Source organism: Bos indicus x Bos taurus, chromosome 3, assembly GCF_003369695.1.
Source record: "Bos indicus x Bos taurus breed Angus x Brahman F1 hybrid chromosome 3, Bos_hybrid_MaternalHap_v2.0, whole genome shotgun sequence".
Taxonomy (NCBI): Eukaryota; Metazoa; Chordata; class Mammalia; order Artiodactyla; family Bovidae; genus Bos; species Bos indicus x Bos taurus.
In genome coordinates, this window is record NC_040078.1 from 34187257 (window position 1) to 34205593 (window position 18337).

Sequence of the window (18337 nt, forward strand, 5' to 3'; positions counted from 1 at the left end):
GTAAGCTCTGTTTAAATCTCAGTGGACAGACTTTTATTTCTTCATAGTCAAATATTTGAATTTCTCTTCTGTATAGTCTGAGCCACTAGACTACACAGAGGTGGCTTAGATGGTAAAGCGTCTGTCTGCAATGCGGGAGACCCAGGTTCAATCCCTGGGTCGGGAAGATCCCCTGGAGAAGGAAATGGCACCCCACTCCAGTACTCTTGCCTAGAAAAATCCATGGATGGAGGAGCCTGGTGGGCTACAGTCCATGGGGTCGCAAAGAGTCGGACACGACTGAGCAACTTCACTCACTCTGTATAGTCTACTCCTGGCCGTTGCCTCTAAACACTTTGATGTATTTGGGGGAACTTCACCAATTTTTGACTATATGGAGTTGATGGTAACTACAGTGGAAGGAGAGGAATAAGATCACTATTGTACATGTGAACACTCAAGAATACACACTAGTGTTTAATAATGTTTCGGCTGGCAGTAAGGGCATGGGAAGAAACCCTATTTAGCCATTATTTACCGAAATGGTGGAAACCACATTAGAGGAGGGGTTACACACAGGTCTATTTTGGTAGCAGGGGTTTGTGAATAGACTTTTATGGAATTATTCATGGGATACTTAATATCTTGTAAGATCTTGTGCTAGGCCTGACAGGTAATACCAGATCATACTATTTACCATCTAAGAAGTCCCAGCATAATTTGAGAGTACAAGCAACAGTACTTGGAGAGTTCTGTACAATTTATAGTACAAACAGCATCCATAAGAACTGTGCAAAGTAATGCCTAAGAAGAGATCATTCAAGCTCTGATAACTAGGAACTAGAATGGTTGGTTTTACATGGAAAAATGGGATTTCAGCTGTCTTTCAGATCTTTTGCACTGGTGTAGTCCCTCTCTTGTGGCTGTCAAAAAGAAACACCCACAATATGGGGTGCAGCCACTATGAAAACAGTATGGAGGTTCCTCAGAAAACTAAAAATGGAATTGTCATATGATCCAGCATTCTCACTCCTGGGTATATACCAGACAGAACTATAATTTGAGAAGATTCATGCACCCCTGTGTTCATAAGCAGCACTATTTACAATAGCCAAGACATGAAAACAGCCTAAATGTCCATCAGCAGATGCATGGATAAAGAAAATGTATGTGTGCAATGGAATATTGTGTATATGTGTGTTCTTAGTCACTCAGTTGTGTCTGACTCTTTGCAACCCCTGGACTGTAGCCTGCCAGACTCCTCTGTCCATGGGATATTCCAGGCAAGAATACTGGAGTGTGTTGCCATTTCCTCTTCCACGGGATCTTCCTGACCAAGGGATTGAACCTGTGTCTCCTGCATTGGCAGGCAGATGCTTTACCACTGTGCCACCTAGGAAGCCCTAATGGAATATTACTCAGCCATCAAAAAGAATAAAATAATGTCATTTGCAACAACATGGATGGATCTAGAGATTATCATACTAAGAGAAGTAAGTCAGAAAGAGAAAGACAAATACCATGATATCAATTACATGTGAAATCTAAAATGGGACACAAATGAATATATCTACAAAACAAAAACACACTCACAGATACGGAAAACTGACGTGTGGTTGCCAAGGGACAGCAGGGGAGGGAGGTTGGGAGTTTGAGATTAGCAAATGCAAACTATTGTAGAAGAATGGATAAACAACAAGATTCTACTTTGTATAACTCAGGGAACTGTATTCAATATCCTGTGGATAAACCATTATGAAAAAGAATATATACATGTTTAACTGAGTCACTTTGATGTACAGCAGAAATTAAACTCAACATTGTAAATCAACTATACTTCAATAAAATAAACTTAAAAAAAATCCTGCCAGATAATGGTGAGGACCAATGGAAAAGTTCAGAACAGAACCCTTCTTTAAAACCTGACCTTTTAAAAGGTATTCTCCCTGGGTATAGATTTCTGTCTTTACAGTTTTTCCCCAGTTCTTTAAAGACTTTGATACACTGATTTGCATTGTTTCTGAAGAGAGATCTTCTATGATTCTTTATTCCTCTGTATGTAATATCATTTTTTCTTCTGGATACTTGTAAGAGTTTTATCTATCACCAATTTTGAACAATTGGAACATGATTTGCCCTGGTATAGTTTTCACTGTGTTTCTTAAGCTTGGGGTTTGTGAGGTTCTTGGATCTCTGGGTTTATATTTTTCATTAAATTTGGGGAATCTTTGGTTATAATTTCTTCAATTTTTTCTATTCACACCCTCCACATCTTCCAGACTTCAATTATATATATGTGTGTGTGTGTGTGTGTGTGTGTGTGTGTGTGTGTGTGTGTGTGTGTATTTATTGGTTTATATATAGTTGCTTGAAGTTCTTTAGCTCAGTGATTCTTTGTTAATATTTATATTTTTGGCCTTTTTTTTGCTGTGTTTCTCTTTGGATAGTTTCCACTAGGTATGGCTTCCAGTTTATTAATCTTCTCTTCTGCAATGTCTGATTTCCTGTTAATCCTATTCATTGTAATTTTCATCTAGGGTGTATATTTCTCATCTCTAGAAGTCCAATTTGAGTTTTTTAAAATACTCTTCCATATCTTTAATGCTCATCTTTGCTCAGTCTATTCTCTAGCTTCTTGAGTGAACATCTGGAGTATTATTATAACTTTTAATGTCCTTAATGTTATTATTTGTGTTATTTCTGGGTCAGTTTGATTGATTTTCTCCTCATTATAGGTCCTGTTTTCTTTTTTGCATGTATGGATTTTTGTTGTTGTTGTTAACTGTTGGACATGGTGAATTTTATCTGCTTGAGTGCTATATATTTTAATATTCCTATAAGTATCCTTGAACTTTGTTCTGCGTCATGGTTAGGTTACTTGACAATAGTTTGATCGTTTTCAGTCTTGTTTTTAAGTTTTTTAGGCAAAACTAGAATAGCGTTTGGGTTAACTTTTCTTCATTACCAAGGTAAAACTTTTCTGAGTATTCTATCCAGTTCCTTGTGAAATATGAGGTTTTCTGTATGGTTGTTGGAAACAGGAATTGTTTCTGGTCCTGACTAAGGCCCTGATATTGTTTCCTTCAATTTTTACCCTGGCCTCTGGTAGATTCCTAGCATTCATGTGATGATTAGTACTCAGGAGAAAACTTGGCAGGGTGGTTAGGGAGCCCACATCTGTAGATCTCCACTGTTCTCATTCTGTACAGCTCTCACCTCTGTCACACCCTTCACTATGAACTCCAGCCTCTTTGGCTTCCCCAGACTGTCAGCTCATCTCTTCAAAGGAGAAAGACCTCTGGACTCTGCCTTGTCTCCCCTTCCCTGTACCATGGCCTGAAAATTATTTCAGGACAGTACACTAGGGCAGATGTAGGCCATCGTTTGCTGCTTCTCTTTCAGGGATCATTGTCCTTCATTGCCAAAAGTCCAGTGTCTTGAAACCTCTGTTTTATGTATTCTGTGTTGGTTTTTATTTAATTTTATTTTTAGTTGTTTCAGGTGGAAGGTAAATCTGATCCATGTTACTCCATCTTGGCTGGAAACAGAAGTCCTCTCAGAATAGAACTTTGACATTGCATACTCATTTCTGTCTTGAGGAAATTAAGTGGATCTGGCCATATCTTTTCACTCCATATCCTCCCTTTCAGAGCTCTGAAAGTAGTTCTTCTAAGAAATGAATTTAATCTTCATTGTCTTCCATGTGCCGCGCTCAGTTGCTCCATTATGTCCAACTCTTTCTGGCCCACCAGACTCCTCTGTCCATGGAATTCTCCAGGCAGGAATACTGGAGTGGGTTGCCATGCTCTCCTCCAGGGGATCTTCCCAACTCAGAGATCGAACCCACGTCTCCTGTGTCTCCTGCGTTAGCAGATGGATTCTTTACCACTGTGCCGGCAATAAGGAATCTGCCTGCCAATGCAGGAGACGTGGGTTCAATCCCTGGATCAGGAAGATTCCCTGGAGGAGGAAATGGCAACCCATTCCAGTATTCTTGCCTGGAAAATCCCATGAACAGAGCAGTCTGTAGGCTACAGTCCATGGGGTAGCAAACAGTCAGATACGACTTAGCAGCTGAGCACACTATGCTGTGTATTAGTTGCTAAAATGAACAGGCCTGGTCCCTGTTCATCTGGTCCCTGAACCAGATGGGCTTCAGATCTAATGAGGCAGGCAGGCATGATTCTTGTTGCTATAATTAGAAGTAATACATGTTTTGAAATGTCTAAGATGCTACCACAGTGTAGAATGACATGTATATTTTGTTAAACATGATAAATAAGCAGTAGAATTAATGGCCTTTTGCTGACATTTGTAAATTCTGTCTCCTAACCATGACCAGATTGTCCACACTTCTCCTGGACATCTGTAATCTTCCTGTTAAAGGGGTAGGATTGAGTCTGTGGTCTTGGTTCCCCAATTCTCCTGGATTTGTTTCCTTTCCATATGACCTTTTCTTTCTATCTGAGCTTTGGTCTGTTGATAGATCTGATTTCATTATTTTCTTTTATTTACAGCACTATAAGAGTGGTAGAGACTGAAATATAAAAAATTAATTGCATTTTCTCTAGGTGGATGAGTTTTCTCAGTGAGTTTATGCATTTTCAAAAGTAAAATGTAATTGGTTGCTGGGAAGGGAAGACTAAGGGTAGCAGAAGGCCACTATAACAGTTAATGAATTTCACTTCCATTTTCCCAAAGGAACTCTGGATGGTGAATGAGGTCAACTGTACTTTGATTTGTTTGGGTTAAGTTGAGGGTTGCTAGTGTCACCTAATAGTCCTCCTCTTTCTGTGACTGAGCAATAGAAGATATGAGTAATGCCAGTGTGTCTGCTGACTGAGTCAGGTGTGTAGAACATTGCCTGAAATGTGAAAGCTTGATCAAGCTAGCAAGAGCTCCAGTGATGGAATTTTTCTTTTATCCTAATCAGCTTTTGTGCCCAGAGCCTATCTTGGAAAGATAGCCTTTGTTTAGATGACTGTTAGCCCGTGCAGTCTGTCTGGTATTTGTGGAAACTCTGGATATCCCTGTTTCTCCTCAAGGAGCTCATTGATGTAATTTCAGACACTGTATCCTCACTCAAGAGAACATGCTGTCTTGCTCTGTGTGGTATCTTAGAAGACGCGCTGCTGTGTCAGTTTTTAAGCTTCTGGTTCCAGATGTCTCTAGCAGCAGACCTACTTTTTCTCAGATGCTTGGCCAGCTTACATGTATGAATAGCCTTTCTGTCCTGCAGTGGCTATGAGAAGCTCTGAGCATTTGAGAGTTAACTAGCGTTTACTGAGCAAGCCGTCTGTGTGGCACTGAGTGTACTATTTACAGAGATTGTACAAGAGATTCCGTCGACCTCAAAGCTGCTTACAGTACAGGGGAAAGTAGCGTAAGTGAATTTAGCGACCCATCTAGTAGGACCACCAAAGAAACTTAGAAGGTAAGCCAAACAGTTAATGTGTGAGTTCTGTTTCTTCAGACATCTCTGTTGCGATTGGTGGCTTGAGTGACCATGCAGCTGGAATCCCACCATTTATAGACATGCTGTATTTTGAATCAACTTTGTGGTTTGGGAAGGATGTATAATTCAACAGATGCTTATTGAGCATGCAAAGTATCATGGTAGGCACAGGGCATACTATAAAAATGACTATAAAAATTATATCCTTGGCTCCTAAGGAACTGCTCATATTTGGAAAGGCAAGGCATATTTAAGACTCTTAAAATCTTTGTAATATTTTTAAGTCTTCATAAAAGAAAAGCATAGTCATCAACAAACTACTAACTCCTCTGGGTGGTGGGGCTGTGGTGAGGTTGTGGTGGGGAAGAGGAAGGATCTTCACTCCTTACTGTATACATTTCTAATATTAATATATGTAGTAAGAAGTTTTTACCAAGTGCCAGTGTTGCCTTTTTGGTATTATTTCTTTATTGGTTAAAAAAGTGATAGAGACTAGTAGATTATACACATAATGTTAACTTTATGTGTATCTCTGTGTGATAAGATTTATATTTTCTTTGTTGTCTCTCTCTATTATTGTCTGGGCTTCCGAGGTGGCTCAGTGGTAAAGAATCCACCTGCCAAGCAGGAGACATGGGTTCGATCCCTGGCTTGGGAAGATCCCCTGGAGAAGGAAATGGCAATCCATTCCAGTATTCTTGCCTGGAGAATCCCATGAACAGAGGAGCCTGACAGGCTCCAGTCCATGGGGTCGCAAGAGTCAAAACAGGATTTAGCGACTAAACAACAATATTATTATCTACTTTTTTCTATAATGGATATATATTATTTTATAAATAGAGAAGAAAGTATTGGAAAACCAAAATTTGAAAGGACCTACAATAGTTATTATAATGAATTTTAATATGATTACCATATTTTGGATACAGCATACCAGCTTTCCCTTTTTTGTCTCCTCACTTTCACCACAACTTTATTAAGGTGGTTCTATTATTATTAATATTATTACTATTGTAGTTATTATTATTAAATAAAAAGGTGAAACAAGGGCATTTACTCTTGCTTCTTTCCCTTGTCATTTGGGTGTATTAGCCTAGAAACAAAAAGAATCCAGCTATTAGCTATTTGGCTGTACTGTGAAGGCTCCTTAGAAAAATTTAAATTATGCTGATTGGGTTACAATTATATCTGTCATTGTGGGCTGTGATCTCTTGTTTTAAAATATCCTAAGAATACTTTTTGTATCTTTATATTTAGTTCTGTTGGAGAAAGCAAATAGATTATCCCATCTCCCCATCTGGTACAGTGAAGAGAACTCATCTGCTTGGCTTACTTTGTGTGAGAGAGAATTAAAATTTCCAAGTTATTTGTGATTCAGGTTAAGTAGTTAAATGCTGTCTTTTCCAAATTTTGTTCCAGAAATCCATATCCCCTTTTAATTGTAAAGATAATTACTTTGAAAGTAATAGTGGTCTGTGTTATTTAAAGAAGTCAAAGATTGAAGAGGAGATGTCATTTCTAAATGAGTTTTTTTTTCCCCCCTTATAGCATGTATTCGATGATCTCAGTGGCTCAGTATCCTTGTCCTGGGTTGGAGACAGCACTGGGGTAAGTAATGTTTTGACTTTGTTGATTCAGCCTAGCAAGAAAATGGTGTAGATTTGGGGGAGTTTAAGTGCTAAATGTTTTACCTTCTGAAATTGTCTCCAACTTCAGCTGTAGGAAATGCATTTGTAGGACAGACTTCCAGAAGGCTGTGGTTGGTTTGGTTTTGCTTTTAGAACTAGGAACATCTTGTGACCACCTTCTTCCATAATAGAAACTAGACACCTTTTTAGTCTTTGGTGGCTGCTTGATATCAAGATGAGCAAGAAGAAGAAAAGAGAAGAGTGCTGTGTGAAAAGGGAGCCTTACAATTCTTGGGAAAATTTCTGTGTGGAAGTAGAAAACGGCACATTATACATGTTGGCATTTTTCCTCCGAATTGTATTGTTCCTGTATCCTTTCCCATAGTTAGTGTTAAAGGACTGTGGCAGCCATGGGCTTATCACTGTTCAGCTCCATCTGTTGTCCTTCCCCCAACCACAAAGGAGGTAGGTACTGCCAGGATTGGGGGAATGAGACAGTCAGTAAGCTTCTCCTTAATCCTCGTAGCATGTAACCTGACTCCCAGTAGGAGGTTTGCTGAGGATTCATTGGCCTCAGGTCTTGAACAGGGCTTGACATTACCTGCTCTGTTATTATCCTGCCTGAGCAAGGGCAGGGACCACAGCTCATGCCCTCCAGTATTCCAGTAATGTATGTATCAGAGCATTGAGGCACGTGAGGCTATATCAGAAGCCGAAAGAAATACAATTTTTGTACTAAAGAACAAGTTATTAATTTTTAAATTGCTGGTAGAATTTCTTTAAGCCTGTCTCATTTGCTTCTAAAATTTGAGTTGTTCACTATTTCCCATGATTTATCACTTTATCTAAGATAGTTGATATCTCCAAGATTTCTTGTTAAATGGCTGTATGAGACTCCCTAGCCTCTTATTCCAATCTATCACAATCATATCTTCATGCATGTTTTCTCTAGAAAAATACTTATTTAAAAAATTGATTTCATGGAGAACTAATAGCAGGGAGAAGAAGAAAAGGACAGATGTGACATAGCAACCTCTATTAGAGCATTCACCCTATTCTAGCCTTGTAATCAGAAAGAGATGATTCTTGACTGAGAATATCTTAGAATAATGTGGATACAAAACAGTTAAATTCTTCCTTTACTGTTATTTGGAGTTGATTAGTTCTGTTTCCGGAGAAGGCAATGGCACCCCACTCCAGTACTCTTGCCTGGAAAATTCCATGGACAGAGGAGCCTGGTAGGCTGCAGTCCATGGGATCACTGAGAGTCGGACACGACTGAGCGACTTCACTTTCACTTTTCACTTTCATGCATTGGAGAAGGAAATGGCAACCCACTCCAGTGTTCTTGCCTGGAGAATCCCAGGGACGGCAGAGCCTGGTGGGCTGCCGTCTATGGGGTCGCACAGAGTCGGACACGACTGAAGCGATGCAGCAGCAGCAGCAGCTCTGTTTCACACTGCATCAGGTGTAGGCAGTGGGACCATCTCAACAAAATTAGCTGAGAATTTGAATCATTGTAAGCCATAATCACTTGGTCCTTCTTGGTTTTCAGATGTATTACAATATAGACTACTGTGAAGTAGAATTATTGGCAATCTTTCTGATATTCAGATGTTGCAAACATATAATTGGATTATGTTTCTTATTGACCACATGCTTTTGTCTCTCCAGATCATTTTAGTCTTAACCACCTTCCATGTACCACTGGTAATTATGACTTTTGGACAGTCCAAGCTGTATCGAAGGTGAGATGCCTAGCATATGATTGGGGAATTTGATTGAGTAACATATTGTGACTGTAAGTTCTCTGCTTTTCTAGGCATGATGGGATCTAACAGTTGATTTAAAAGATCTTCTGGCCATCTTAAATTTTCACCAGATTGTGGCCCTTAGCACATTTTTTAATATCTAATTAGCAACCTAAAGCAGCATGAAAAGGAATCTAGTTCCAAGGAAATAAGGTTGACCTGACTGAGTGGCAGAACAGTAGAAGAAGATAAAGGAAGAGTCTGTAGGAGTGTGTGTATGTTTATTTAAATGGATATTTATTTGTGGGGAGGTAGCATAGAATAGAAATGGCAACCCACTCCAGTGTTCTTGCCTGGAGAATCCCAGGGATGGGGGAGCATGGTGGGCTGCCATCTCTGGGGTCGCACAGAGTCGGACACGACTGAAGCGACTTAGCAGCAGCAGCATAGAGTTTAACCATCTTTCTACTTATTATGAGGACAAATGGTTTTATACTCCTGATGTAACAATCCTTACTCTACCTTCCAAGTGATTTTTCTTTTTTGGCCCCACTATGTGGCTTGAGGGATCTTAGTTTCCTGATAAGATATTGAACCCAAGCCCTGGCAGTGAGAGTGTGGAGTCTAACCACTCGACTGCCAGGGAAGTTAGATACCTAATATCTAAAATATTAGATAATATTTTTCATCTAATGTTATGAGCCCCCAACAGATTGTTTTTAGGTCCAAAGGAGGTTCTCAGGTCAGGCCTACCAAAGTGCCTGGTAATGATGATGGTAATATATGTTCTGGGACTATAGTCTGTACTGTGACATTCACAAAGTTTGAGAGTTGTCTTTTCAAAGGTCCAGCTTGGTTAAAGGGTAGGATTCTTTTCCTTACCTGTAAGATTCAAAGTCAGCTAACTCCCAGAAGTTGCTGATTGTCTTCTCAATCGTGTGTGCCTATCCCATTTTCTGCCTAGGGACCTAAAGAAATTTGACATTTCAGCAGATAATATAGAAATTACCCTCTGGGCCAAAGGATGTCCCTGGAGCCACCATACTTTCTGAGGGTTCTTTGATTGATTGTTGACGTTGGCCAAGGTGGGAGCGAACCCATGTTGAAACTCTAATATATATCAGTCCAGCCTCCCTTTCCCAATAGGTGACCCTTGACTGCTGCTCCTGAGTCTGGAGCCAGTGCTTTCTGCCCTTCAACACAGAGACTTTAATTTAAAAAAAGAGGTCAAGAAAGAATTGCCATCTTGAAATTGTTGTACACTGCATGAAGGCAGGTTCTTGACTAACTTGGGGTTCTCCAGCAACTAGCTAAATGACTGACACACAACAGGCAGTACATATTAATCGAATGAAGGAATGTCTTGTCTTCTTTAATAATTCTTAGGCTAATAGTATTTTTATTTGTTTGATAAGGATTGACAAGGTATTACAGAATCCTAATTCTAGAAGGGACTGTAATTTATAGGTGATTTTGTATATTAAGTTAGAAAACTAGTTGAACCATTACGGGTAGATGAAAAGTATCCTGTTTGGGAAGGAAAAAAATGCGTTAAGATTTTTGTAACTTTAGTAAACTCTTTCCATTTTTTAAGAAACTTTGCTGTTGTAAAATTCTTTATGATACAGTTTTCTTACCAATTCACCTTCCATTAAAAAAGCAATGCAACCATATTATAAAACATTGGAAATTTTAAATGAAAAAAAATTCACCTTAAAGTCAAGTAATCTTATTTACAGTTTATTATCTTGACTTTTCCCCTTTAATGTTATACCATATAACTCTGTAGTCTAAGGAAGCAACATGGTACAGTGTAAAGTTACCTCTTGGCATATAGGCCTGGGGTTGAATCTCAGCATTATTTGTGAGCAGAATGAACTTGGGTAAGTCATTTAACCTCCCTGAGTCTTTTTGTCATCTGTAAAAGAAAGATGATATTAGCAGCCACCTTAGAGCCATTGAGAGTTGTGCTTTGCAGCACCTATCATGGAATAAGAACTTGGTACCGTTAGCTGTTGCCTTGCCAGTGGCCAGATACGGCATGTAACCAGCATGTACTGGCACTGTGGTGCTATTCATAGTTTTTTTAATGAATTGAAAGCCTTCCATACCAGTTAATAAAAGGTGATTTCCTGCCTGCCCCCAGGTGCCTCCATAGCTTCTACAAGTACACCCCCACCCCAGCCAGCATGGAAGTGTTACCAACACCTGATGTTATGAACTATAACCATTCTGATTGGTCACTGCTCGTACCATATTTGTCAAATTCTTATCATTTTTGTTAGATTGAAAGAATTTACTTAATCATTATTCTCTTGGACACCTAAGTTGTAGTTTTTTCACTATTGTTAATGCTGCTGTGATAAATATCACACATGTATGTCATCAGTTCAGTTCAGTCGTGTCCTACTCTTTGCGACCCCATGAATCGCAGCACGCCAGGCCTCCCTGTCCATCACCAACTCCCGGAGTTTACTCAAACTCATATCCATCGGGTCAGTGATGCCATCCAGCCATCTCATCCTCTATCGTCCCCTTCTCCTCCTGCCTCCAGTCCCTCCCAGCATCAGAGTCTTTTCCAATGAGTCAACTCTTCGTATGAGGTGGCCAAAGTATTGGAGTTTCAGCTTTAGCATCAGTCCTTCCAATGAACACCCAGGACTGATCTCCATTGGACCTTGCTTCTATCACCAGTCACATCCACAACTGGGTATTGTTTTTGCTTTGGCTCCATCCCTTCATTCTTTCTGGAGTTATTTCTCCACTGATCTCCAGTACTATATTGGGCACCTACCAACTTGGGGAGTTCCCCTTTCAGTATCCTATCATTTCGCCTTTCATACTATTCATGGGGTTCTCAAGGCAAGAATACTGAAGTGGTTTGCCATTCCCTTCTCCAGTGGACCACATTCTGTCAGACCTCTCCACCATGACCCACCCGTCTTGGGTGGCCCCACACGGTATGGCTTAGTTTCATTGAGTTAGACAAGGCTGTGATCCGTGTGATCAGATTGACTAGTTTTCTGTAATTATGGTTTCAGTGTGTCTGCCCTCTGATGCCCTCTCACAACACCTACCATCTTACTTGGGTTTCTCTTAAGAAGATGCCTATTTCCAGTTTTTATTATGGTAGCAAATGAAAACCTCCTCTCTGATCTCTGCATGTTTTGAATCCTTTACTAAATTCCTTCTCTTGGTTGAATTATGTTCTAAACCTGTTGCTTCAGCCGCTTTTTTGCTTGCCTTCTGAATTCACGTGTTAGCCTCTATAGTGCTCTTCAATCAGGTGGCTAGAACTGGACCGACCTGACAGACCAGAGTCATACCCATGGGGAGTGCAGTGTTTTCACGACTGCTTTTCCTGTCCTTTTGCTTTTCAGCGTTGTGCTTACTTTGAGACAACCCCAAACAAAACAAAACAGTATCGCTGTGTTACTGCTTAAATACCTACCACCCTCTGACTCAGCCTTTTTCCATCCTATATTTGTCTAGTCTTGTGAGAAACCACTAATATACACTTTACTAGAGAGTAAAGCGAGTTGTTTCTGGTATAGTATGTTACTAAGGTTCTTTTTCTTCATTTTGCACACCAGGTTTGTTTGTTGGGTTTGTTTGGTTTTACCAAGGTCATTTTGAATATTAATTACTTCCTCCCTGCTGTGAAATGAAAACTCTTCCGAAATATGGGTGGAGACTGTAAATATGCCTTGTTGCCTCCCCAGCTAGGCTGGCCTGGCCTAGTCTGAAGTGACTCATGTTGTTGGACACACCAGCCAAGAGGCACGTGTTGCTTGAGAAATGGGAAAGGGAGGGAGCAATTTGAGCAAAATGAGTCCTGAATATGCTGAGCTTGTGCAACTGAGAAATGAAATAAAAGCCTGTTGAATCTGCTCTGAAGACTCTTCTGTTTTTCGCAGCTTTAATGATTGTATTATTTATTGGATTGTCTTTCTCTCTCAAATCTTATGTGGTCAAAGGTTCATTTGGGATTCAAATAGGAGGCAGCTAATGAGATGCCACCTGCCATAAGCAGTGCCGCATGGAGGTATGTGTGAGGAGAAGGAAGTTAGTTGTTTCTGTTACCTTTGCCGAGTTAGAGGGAGCACACTTCAGAAAGAGGATTGTTAACAGATTTGGGAAATAAAGTCCCTGGGCATTAATGATTGGATAGAATTGAATAACATACTAATATCTTCAATTAAAGGGAATCATATTTGAATAGTATAAATTTTGATTCCCTCTTCAGGAATGTTAATTCATATAACAGATAATAAAGTTCATTTACCTCTCACTTGCAAATATGAAATTAAAAAGGAAATAACTAGCTATAGTTACGGAGAAGGCAATGTCACTCCACTCTAGTACTCTTGGCTGGAAAATCCCGTGGATGGAGGAGCCTGGTAGGCTGCAGTCCATGGGGTCGCTGAGGGTTGGACACGACTGAGCGACTTCACTTTCACTTTTCACTTGCATGCATTGGAGAAGGAAATGGCAACCCACTCCAATGTTCTTGCCTGGAGAACCCCAGGGACAGGGGAGCCTGGTGGGCTGCCGTCTATGGGGTTGCACAGAGTCGGACACAACTGAAGCGACTTAGCAGCAGCAGCTGTAGTTAAGATGACAATTTGATTTTCAGGAACAAATATTGTGTGCCTTTTTGTTTTATGGCCCTTTGAGTCTAACCTTTCATTGTAAGATTAACTTAGTGAAGCACATTATGTACAGCAAAATTCTATACCAAGTTAACAGAAAACTGCTGGACTGTTTTACTTGTGGTTTCTATTTCCTATTCAAAGTTGTTCAAATTTTGGAAATTGGTAAGGGAATCTCTAAGAGATTTCACATTAAAGTTTATACTGTAGTCAATGTAAGTTTTTCAGGATGTTACCTGAGGTTTAATAAAAAGGATAACTTAAATATATGCAACAGAAACTTCTCTGACAGTTTAGTGGCTAAGACTCCATGCTTCTACCACAGGAAATGCAAGTTTGATCCCTGGTCAGGGTACTAAGAACCCACATGGTCAATAAATAAATAAACAATAAAGATATGCAGCAGATACTAAAGAAGAGTTCAGTAAACCAGGTTCTCCAAGGCATCTCATTATGACAACCTTTTTAATGATATGCTTGGCTCAGTTTTCACCTTAGTAGATTATTAGCAATGACTGCATATTCTAATTACAAGGTTAGCATAAATTCTGTTTGCAGAATATATTTTTCTGCTTTTTTGTTTCTTAAAGTTTATTGAAATGTATGATGATGGCATTTTACTGCACCTTCATTTTTACAAACTTAGGGCATATAAAAATCATGAAGCTAGGTGGTTTTTGTCACCTAAATATTCCCATGATTTTCATGGGAATGAAAATCCTGTTCTTAGGATTGTCTTATTGTCAATCAGAGCAAAATAAGGACCTCAGATACATACTCACATTCCTTCTAATAAAAAGTTGTGTGATTTTATTTATAATATTTCACCCTCTTTATTTTCCTACTTGTATTTTCAAAACTTCTGTAGAAAACATGCATCCTTTTCAAGTAAGGATAAAACACAATGAAAATTAAATTTAAAACACATAAGGTAGCATCAGAGACAGTTGGGGTTAAAACAAAGAAACTGAAGTATTGGGAATTCAGTTTAATGTAGATTCAGATTCTGCCCATCTCACCCGGTAGTGGTTTCAGGTCTGTAAGTCTTTTGGAACATTTTAATAAGCTACATTCTCCTTATTGATCTTTTAACTGGAAATTTCAATCCAGTTAGTTCTCATTCACAATAATTATGTTCTCCAGTCTCCATGAATACTGAATTAGTGAATACTGAGCCATTGCTTCTAGGGGAAATACAGAATTAGGTTCCTGCAAACTTCTGGCCACAGCATTCATTTTCTTCAGTTGATCAGTCTATTAACCTTGTTTTATGTGTGTTTCTGTTTAAAGATACCTTATGTGTATTATTGATTCGTTGAGCTCACAACCAACTGTTGCAGAAAGAAGTTTATCTAACTCACATATTTTCTCCAGAAACACTAAACAGCACTTCATAACTGTGCTTGGGGACTATTTAAATAGCAAAGCACCAACAGAAGGCACAAAAATGCAAAATGCAGAGCAGTAAACAGACTGTAAGGAAGATACTCATGTACAGTATAAGAGCTGAAACAAGAAGGCAGGCCAGCCGCTTGTTGGACTTTAGAAGGGAACATGAGCCCCAAGTGACACATTTTTCGCTGCCCTATGCATATCTGCCAGTGACTAGAAAAGTGCCATGCGTATTGATTTGGGGTTACAAATCTGAGTAGGCAAATTTATAAATATGGAATCTGTAAATAGTGAGGATTAACTGTATAAGCTTTCTCAATTAGTGAAAACTACAAAACTAATTTTTTTGGAGTTTGTTGTCTTTCTTTTTGCTTTTATGTAATCATTTATAGTGACTTAATCATGGCAAAAATGAATTAAAGGAGTAAAGAAGTGGTTAGGCCTGAAAATCAACCAAACAAGGATATTTATGCTTGTTTGATTGTTGAAAAAAGTAAAATGTAAGATTCTGTGAGATATTTATTGTAGGATTCTTTTATTGTTACTTTTCATTGAATGTCTGCAGGTCAAATGCCCATTGTCACAGTCCCTCTGTATTATAAATGAAAAGTGGTCAAAAATGGAGGTGTGATTCTTCATTATTGGCATTTGGGTTGAGTGTCAGTCAACATGTTAGTCTTCTGGAAAAATACCCTCCTGAGTCCTTCGTCTTAGGAGGAATTTTAATGCTATGTCTTATCAGAACTCCATGTGATGATTACTTTTTTTCCATTTATTTAAATAATGTCTAGATTTTTCATGTTCTTTGGTGGTATTAAGCTCTATCCTCCCAAAAACGTTTGTACTCTAATACTATTTTTTATTGTTACAAATGTACATATTCTTATACATGTTTACACCACAGATATAGCAAAAGTGATCATTTGTTTTTGCTAACCAGGAAGAGCTTTGTTAGGTTTGATGTATAGAATTGTTATTAAAAAGACTTACTTCTAAAGCAGATGGTTTCACAGGGCTTTGTTAATGTTTCCTGTTCATAACTCTTAATTATCATATGGAATTTGAAAAGTGATTTCTTTTTCAACGTGTTTCATTGATTTCCTCTCCATGATGTATGATGTGTGCCAATATATATGCTGATAAAAGATAAAGCCACTTTAAAGCAAAGTGCCATATTAAAATATATTCCTGGGCCCAACATGGCCTTGACAAAACACTACTTAAATCCCAGCAGGTTGACACTGGTCTCTCATGCTCCATTTGTTTATCTGGCTAAAGTGCCAGAGTGTTGTAGCAGATGATTTTTTGTTTCCCTCGTGTTGCTTTCTTTTTCTGAAGGGCAGGGATGTGTTTGTTGTGCCAAGTTCTTGAAAAGCAAGCGCACTTGCCAGCAGGTTTGTGGAGGTTCCCTGGGATGTCACGAAGGAGGGGTGATTTGTGAACTGGTGATAATCTAGCTGCTGCAAACCCTTTAGGACATGGTCTGAGCTATTGATGATGTATGCACTGTAGAACTAGGACTTGAATATGCGTATCTCTTGGCCTGCTGTTGAGAAGATAAGAACTTTTCTTGTACTCAGAAGTCAAAGGCAGGGTAACAGGAATCTGTTGGGTGGTTTCTAATCCCTATTTTATTTAGTTTTTTCTGTGTGTGTTCTAAGAGATGGAAAGACAACTTAAAAGTCCCATGTAGTTTGCTTTAGCATGGTGAAGGGACCTGTACCTTCTCTCAGAGATACTTCCCTCCTGTCTCTCTTCAGTTTCCTCTAAGCAGACCTTTCCTGACAGGCCACAAGCCCTGGCAAGAAAGAGCAGGACCACTGGTTGCCAAGGAAGAATTCCTTACACGTAATTAAAAGTTGTCTCAAGTTTGGGGCTGAGCGTTAAGAGAATTAGACTGTAGTTTCAGTTTTGCCCTTAATTGACTGGTTGACTTTTGATGAATTGCTTCCCCTTGAACCTCCTCCTCTGTGAAATAAGGGAGTCTGACAAGATGTTCTCTTCAGTTCCTTGCCTGTCTCATGGTCTGTGGTTCTGTGATTCTTTTTCTGTTGAGGCTAATAGCAAAACTGTACCACCTCTTAAGTCGTATCAGTGAAGACCACTGTACATTGCATTTATCATGGGCAACTGACTTGCAGTGCACTGTGGGCAGCACTTATGATACTGAAATTTAATTAATATTAAGGTCTAGCATTATATTGGAGGAGGAAATGGCAACCCACTCCAGTGTTCTTGCCTGGAGAATCCCAGGGACAGCGGGGCCTGGTGGGCCGCCGTCTATGGGGTCGAGCAGAGTCAGACACGACTGAAGCGACTTAGCAGCAGCAGCAGCAGCATTATATACCATGTTAGAGCTGTGCATAGTATTAAATACTCCTGACTTTTTTTTTGTCTTACTTTTTGAAATCTAAAAATTGACTTTAATACTTCACAAAGATATTGTTGAAATGAACTTTTGGGAAAAGCTTTAAACAACCTGGGAGTTGAGATTAAGTTTATCTGTCTTCTTTAGCTGTGTGCTGCATGCATTAAGAGATTTGTGCCTAAGGATGGTAACTTTGGGGGAGGAGGTACTCAAGATCCTGCTACTTAACTTACAAGCTTTATCATGAGTACAATACAATGCATTGATAAATTAGTTAGAAGGCCTTTGGCTACCTTTAGCAGAGAGCCCAACTCAAACTTTTAATATAATAGCTTAAGTAATAAGGGAATTGGGACTTCTCTGGCAGTCCAGTGGTTAAGACTTCACCTTCCAATGCTAGGGGTGTGGTTTCGATCCCTGCTAGGGAAGTAAGATCCCACATGCCTCAGGACTGAAAGATCAAAATAAAAAACAGAAGCATATTGTAACATTTCAATAAAGACTTTAAAAATGGTCCACATCAAAAAATCTTTAAAAAATAATAATAAGGGAATTCATAGAGGAAGGATGGGTCGATTCAGTGCAGCGTCACAGGCTACCTGTCTGGAATCCCAGAACTATTTCGCAGTACTGGCCACTTATGTTGGCTTCTACTTCAAGTTTGGCTCTCACTGTATCAGAATGCCTGTAGCATTTTTTTGTTCTGTTTTGTATTCACATAGGACAACATGGGAGTTTCTCAGCCTTGATGCTCTTGGCATTTGGGGCCAGATGCCCTATCTGATGCCAGATGCTTGTGGCCCTCTCTTTTTTTGGGACACTGTCCCATGTATTGTAGGATGTTTGGCAGCACCCCTGACTTCTACCTACTACAATGCCAATACAATGTCAGTAGCACCCAACCCTGACTTGTGATAATGAACAATGTCTCCAGATATTACCAAATGTTTGCTTGGTGGGGTGGGGGCATGGGGCAAAAATACCCTGGTTAAGAACCACTGATCCTTAAGGAAGACAGACCATTTCATTAAGTGATTGTCTTAAGTGTGTTTCCTAATTGATCCCAGTTCTCCCACTTTTTTCTTACTGGCTCAGTCTAGGTCCTTTCCTCA

General features: G+C 39.4%; 1 protein-coding gene across 4 annotated transcripts in view; it reads left to right on the forward strand.

Moving 5' to 3' along the window:
• The window catches only part of SORT1 (sortilin 1), a 67452-nt gene that overhangs the window by 15119 nt on the left and 33996 nt on the right, over positions 1-18337 (forward strand). For all 4 annotated transcript variants that reach the window (XM_027536284.1, XM_027536285.1, XM_027536286.1 and 1 more), the window contains exons 2-3: positions 6983-7042; positions 8737-8810. In XM_027536284.1, the coding sequence (XP_027392085.1) occupies positions 6983-7042; positions 8737-8810 (134 nt within the window). The remainder of the gene's footprint in view (positions 1-6982; positions 7043-8736; positions 8811-18337) is intronic.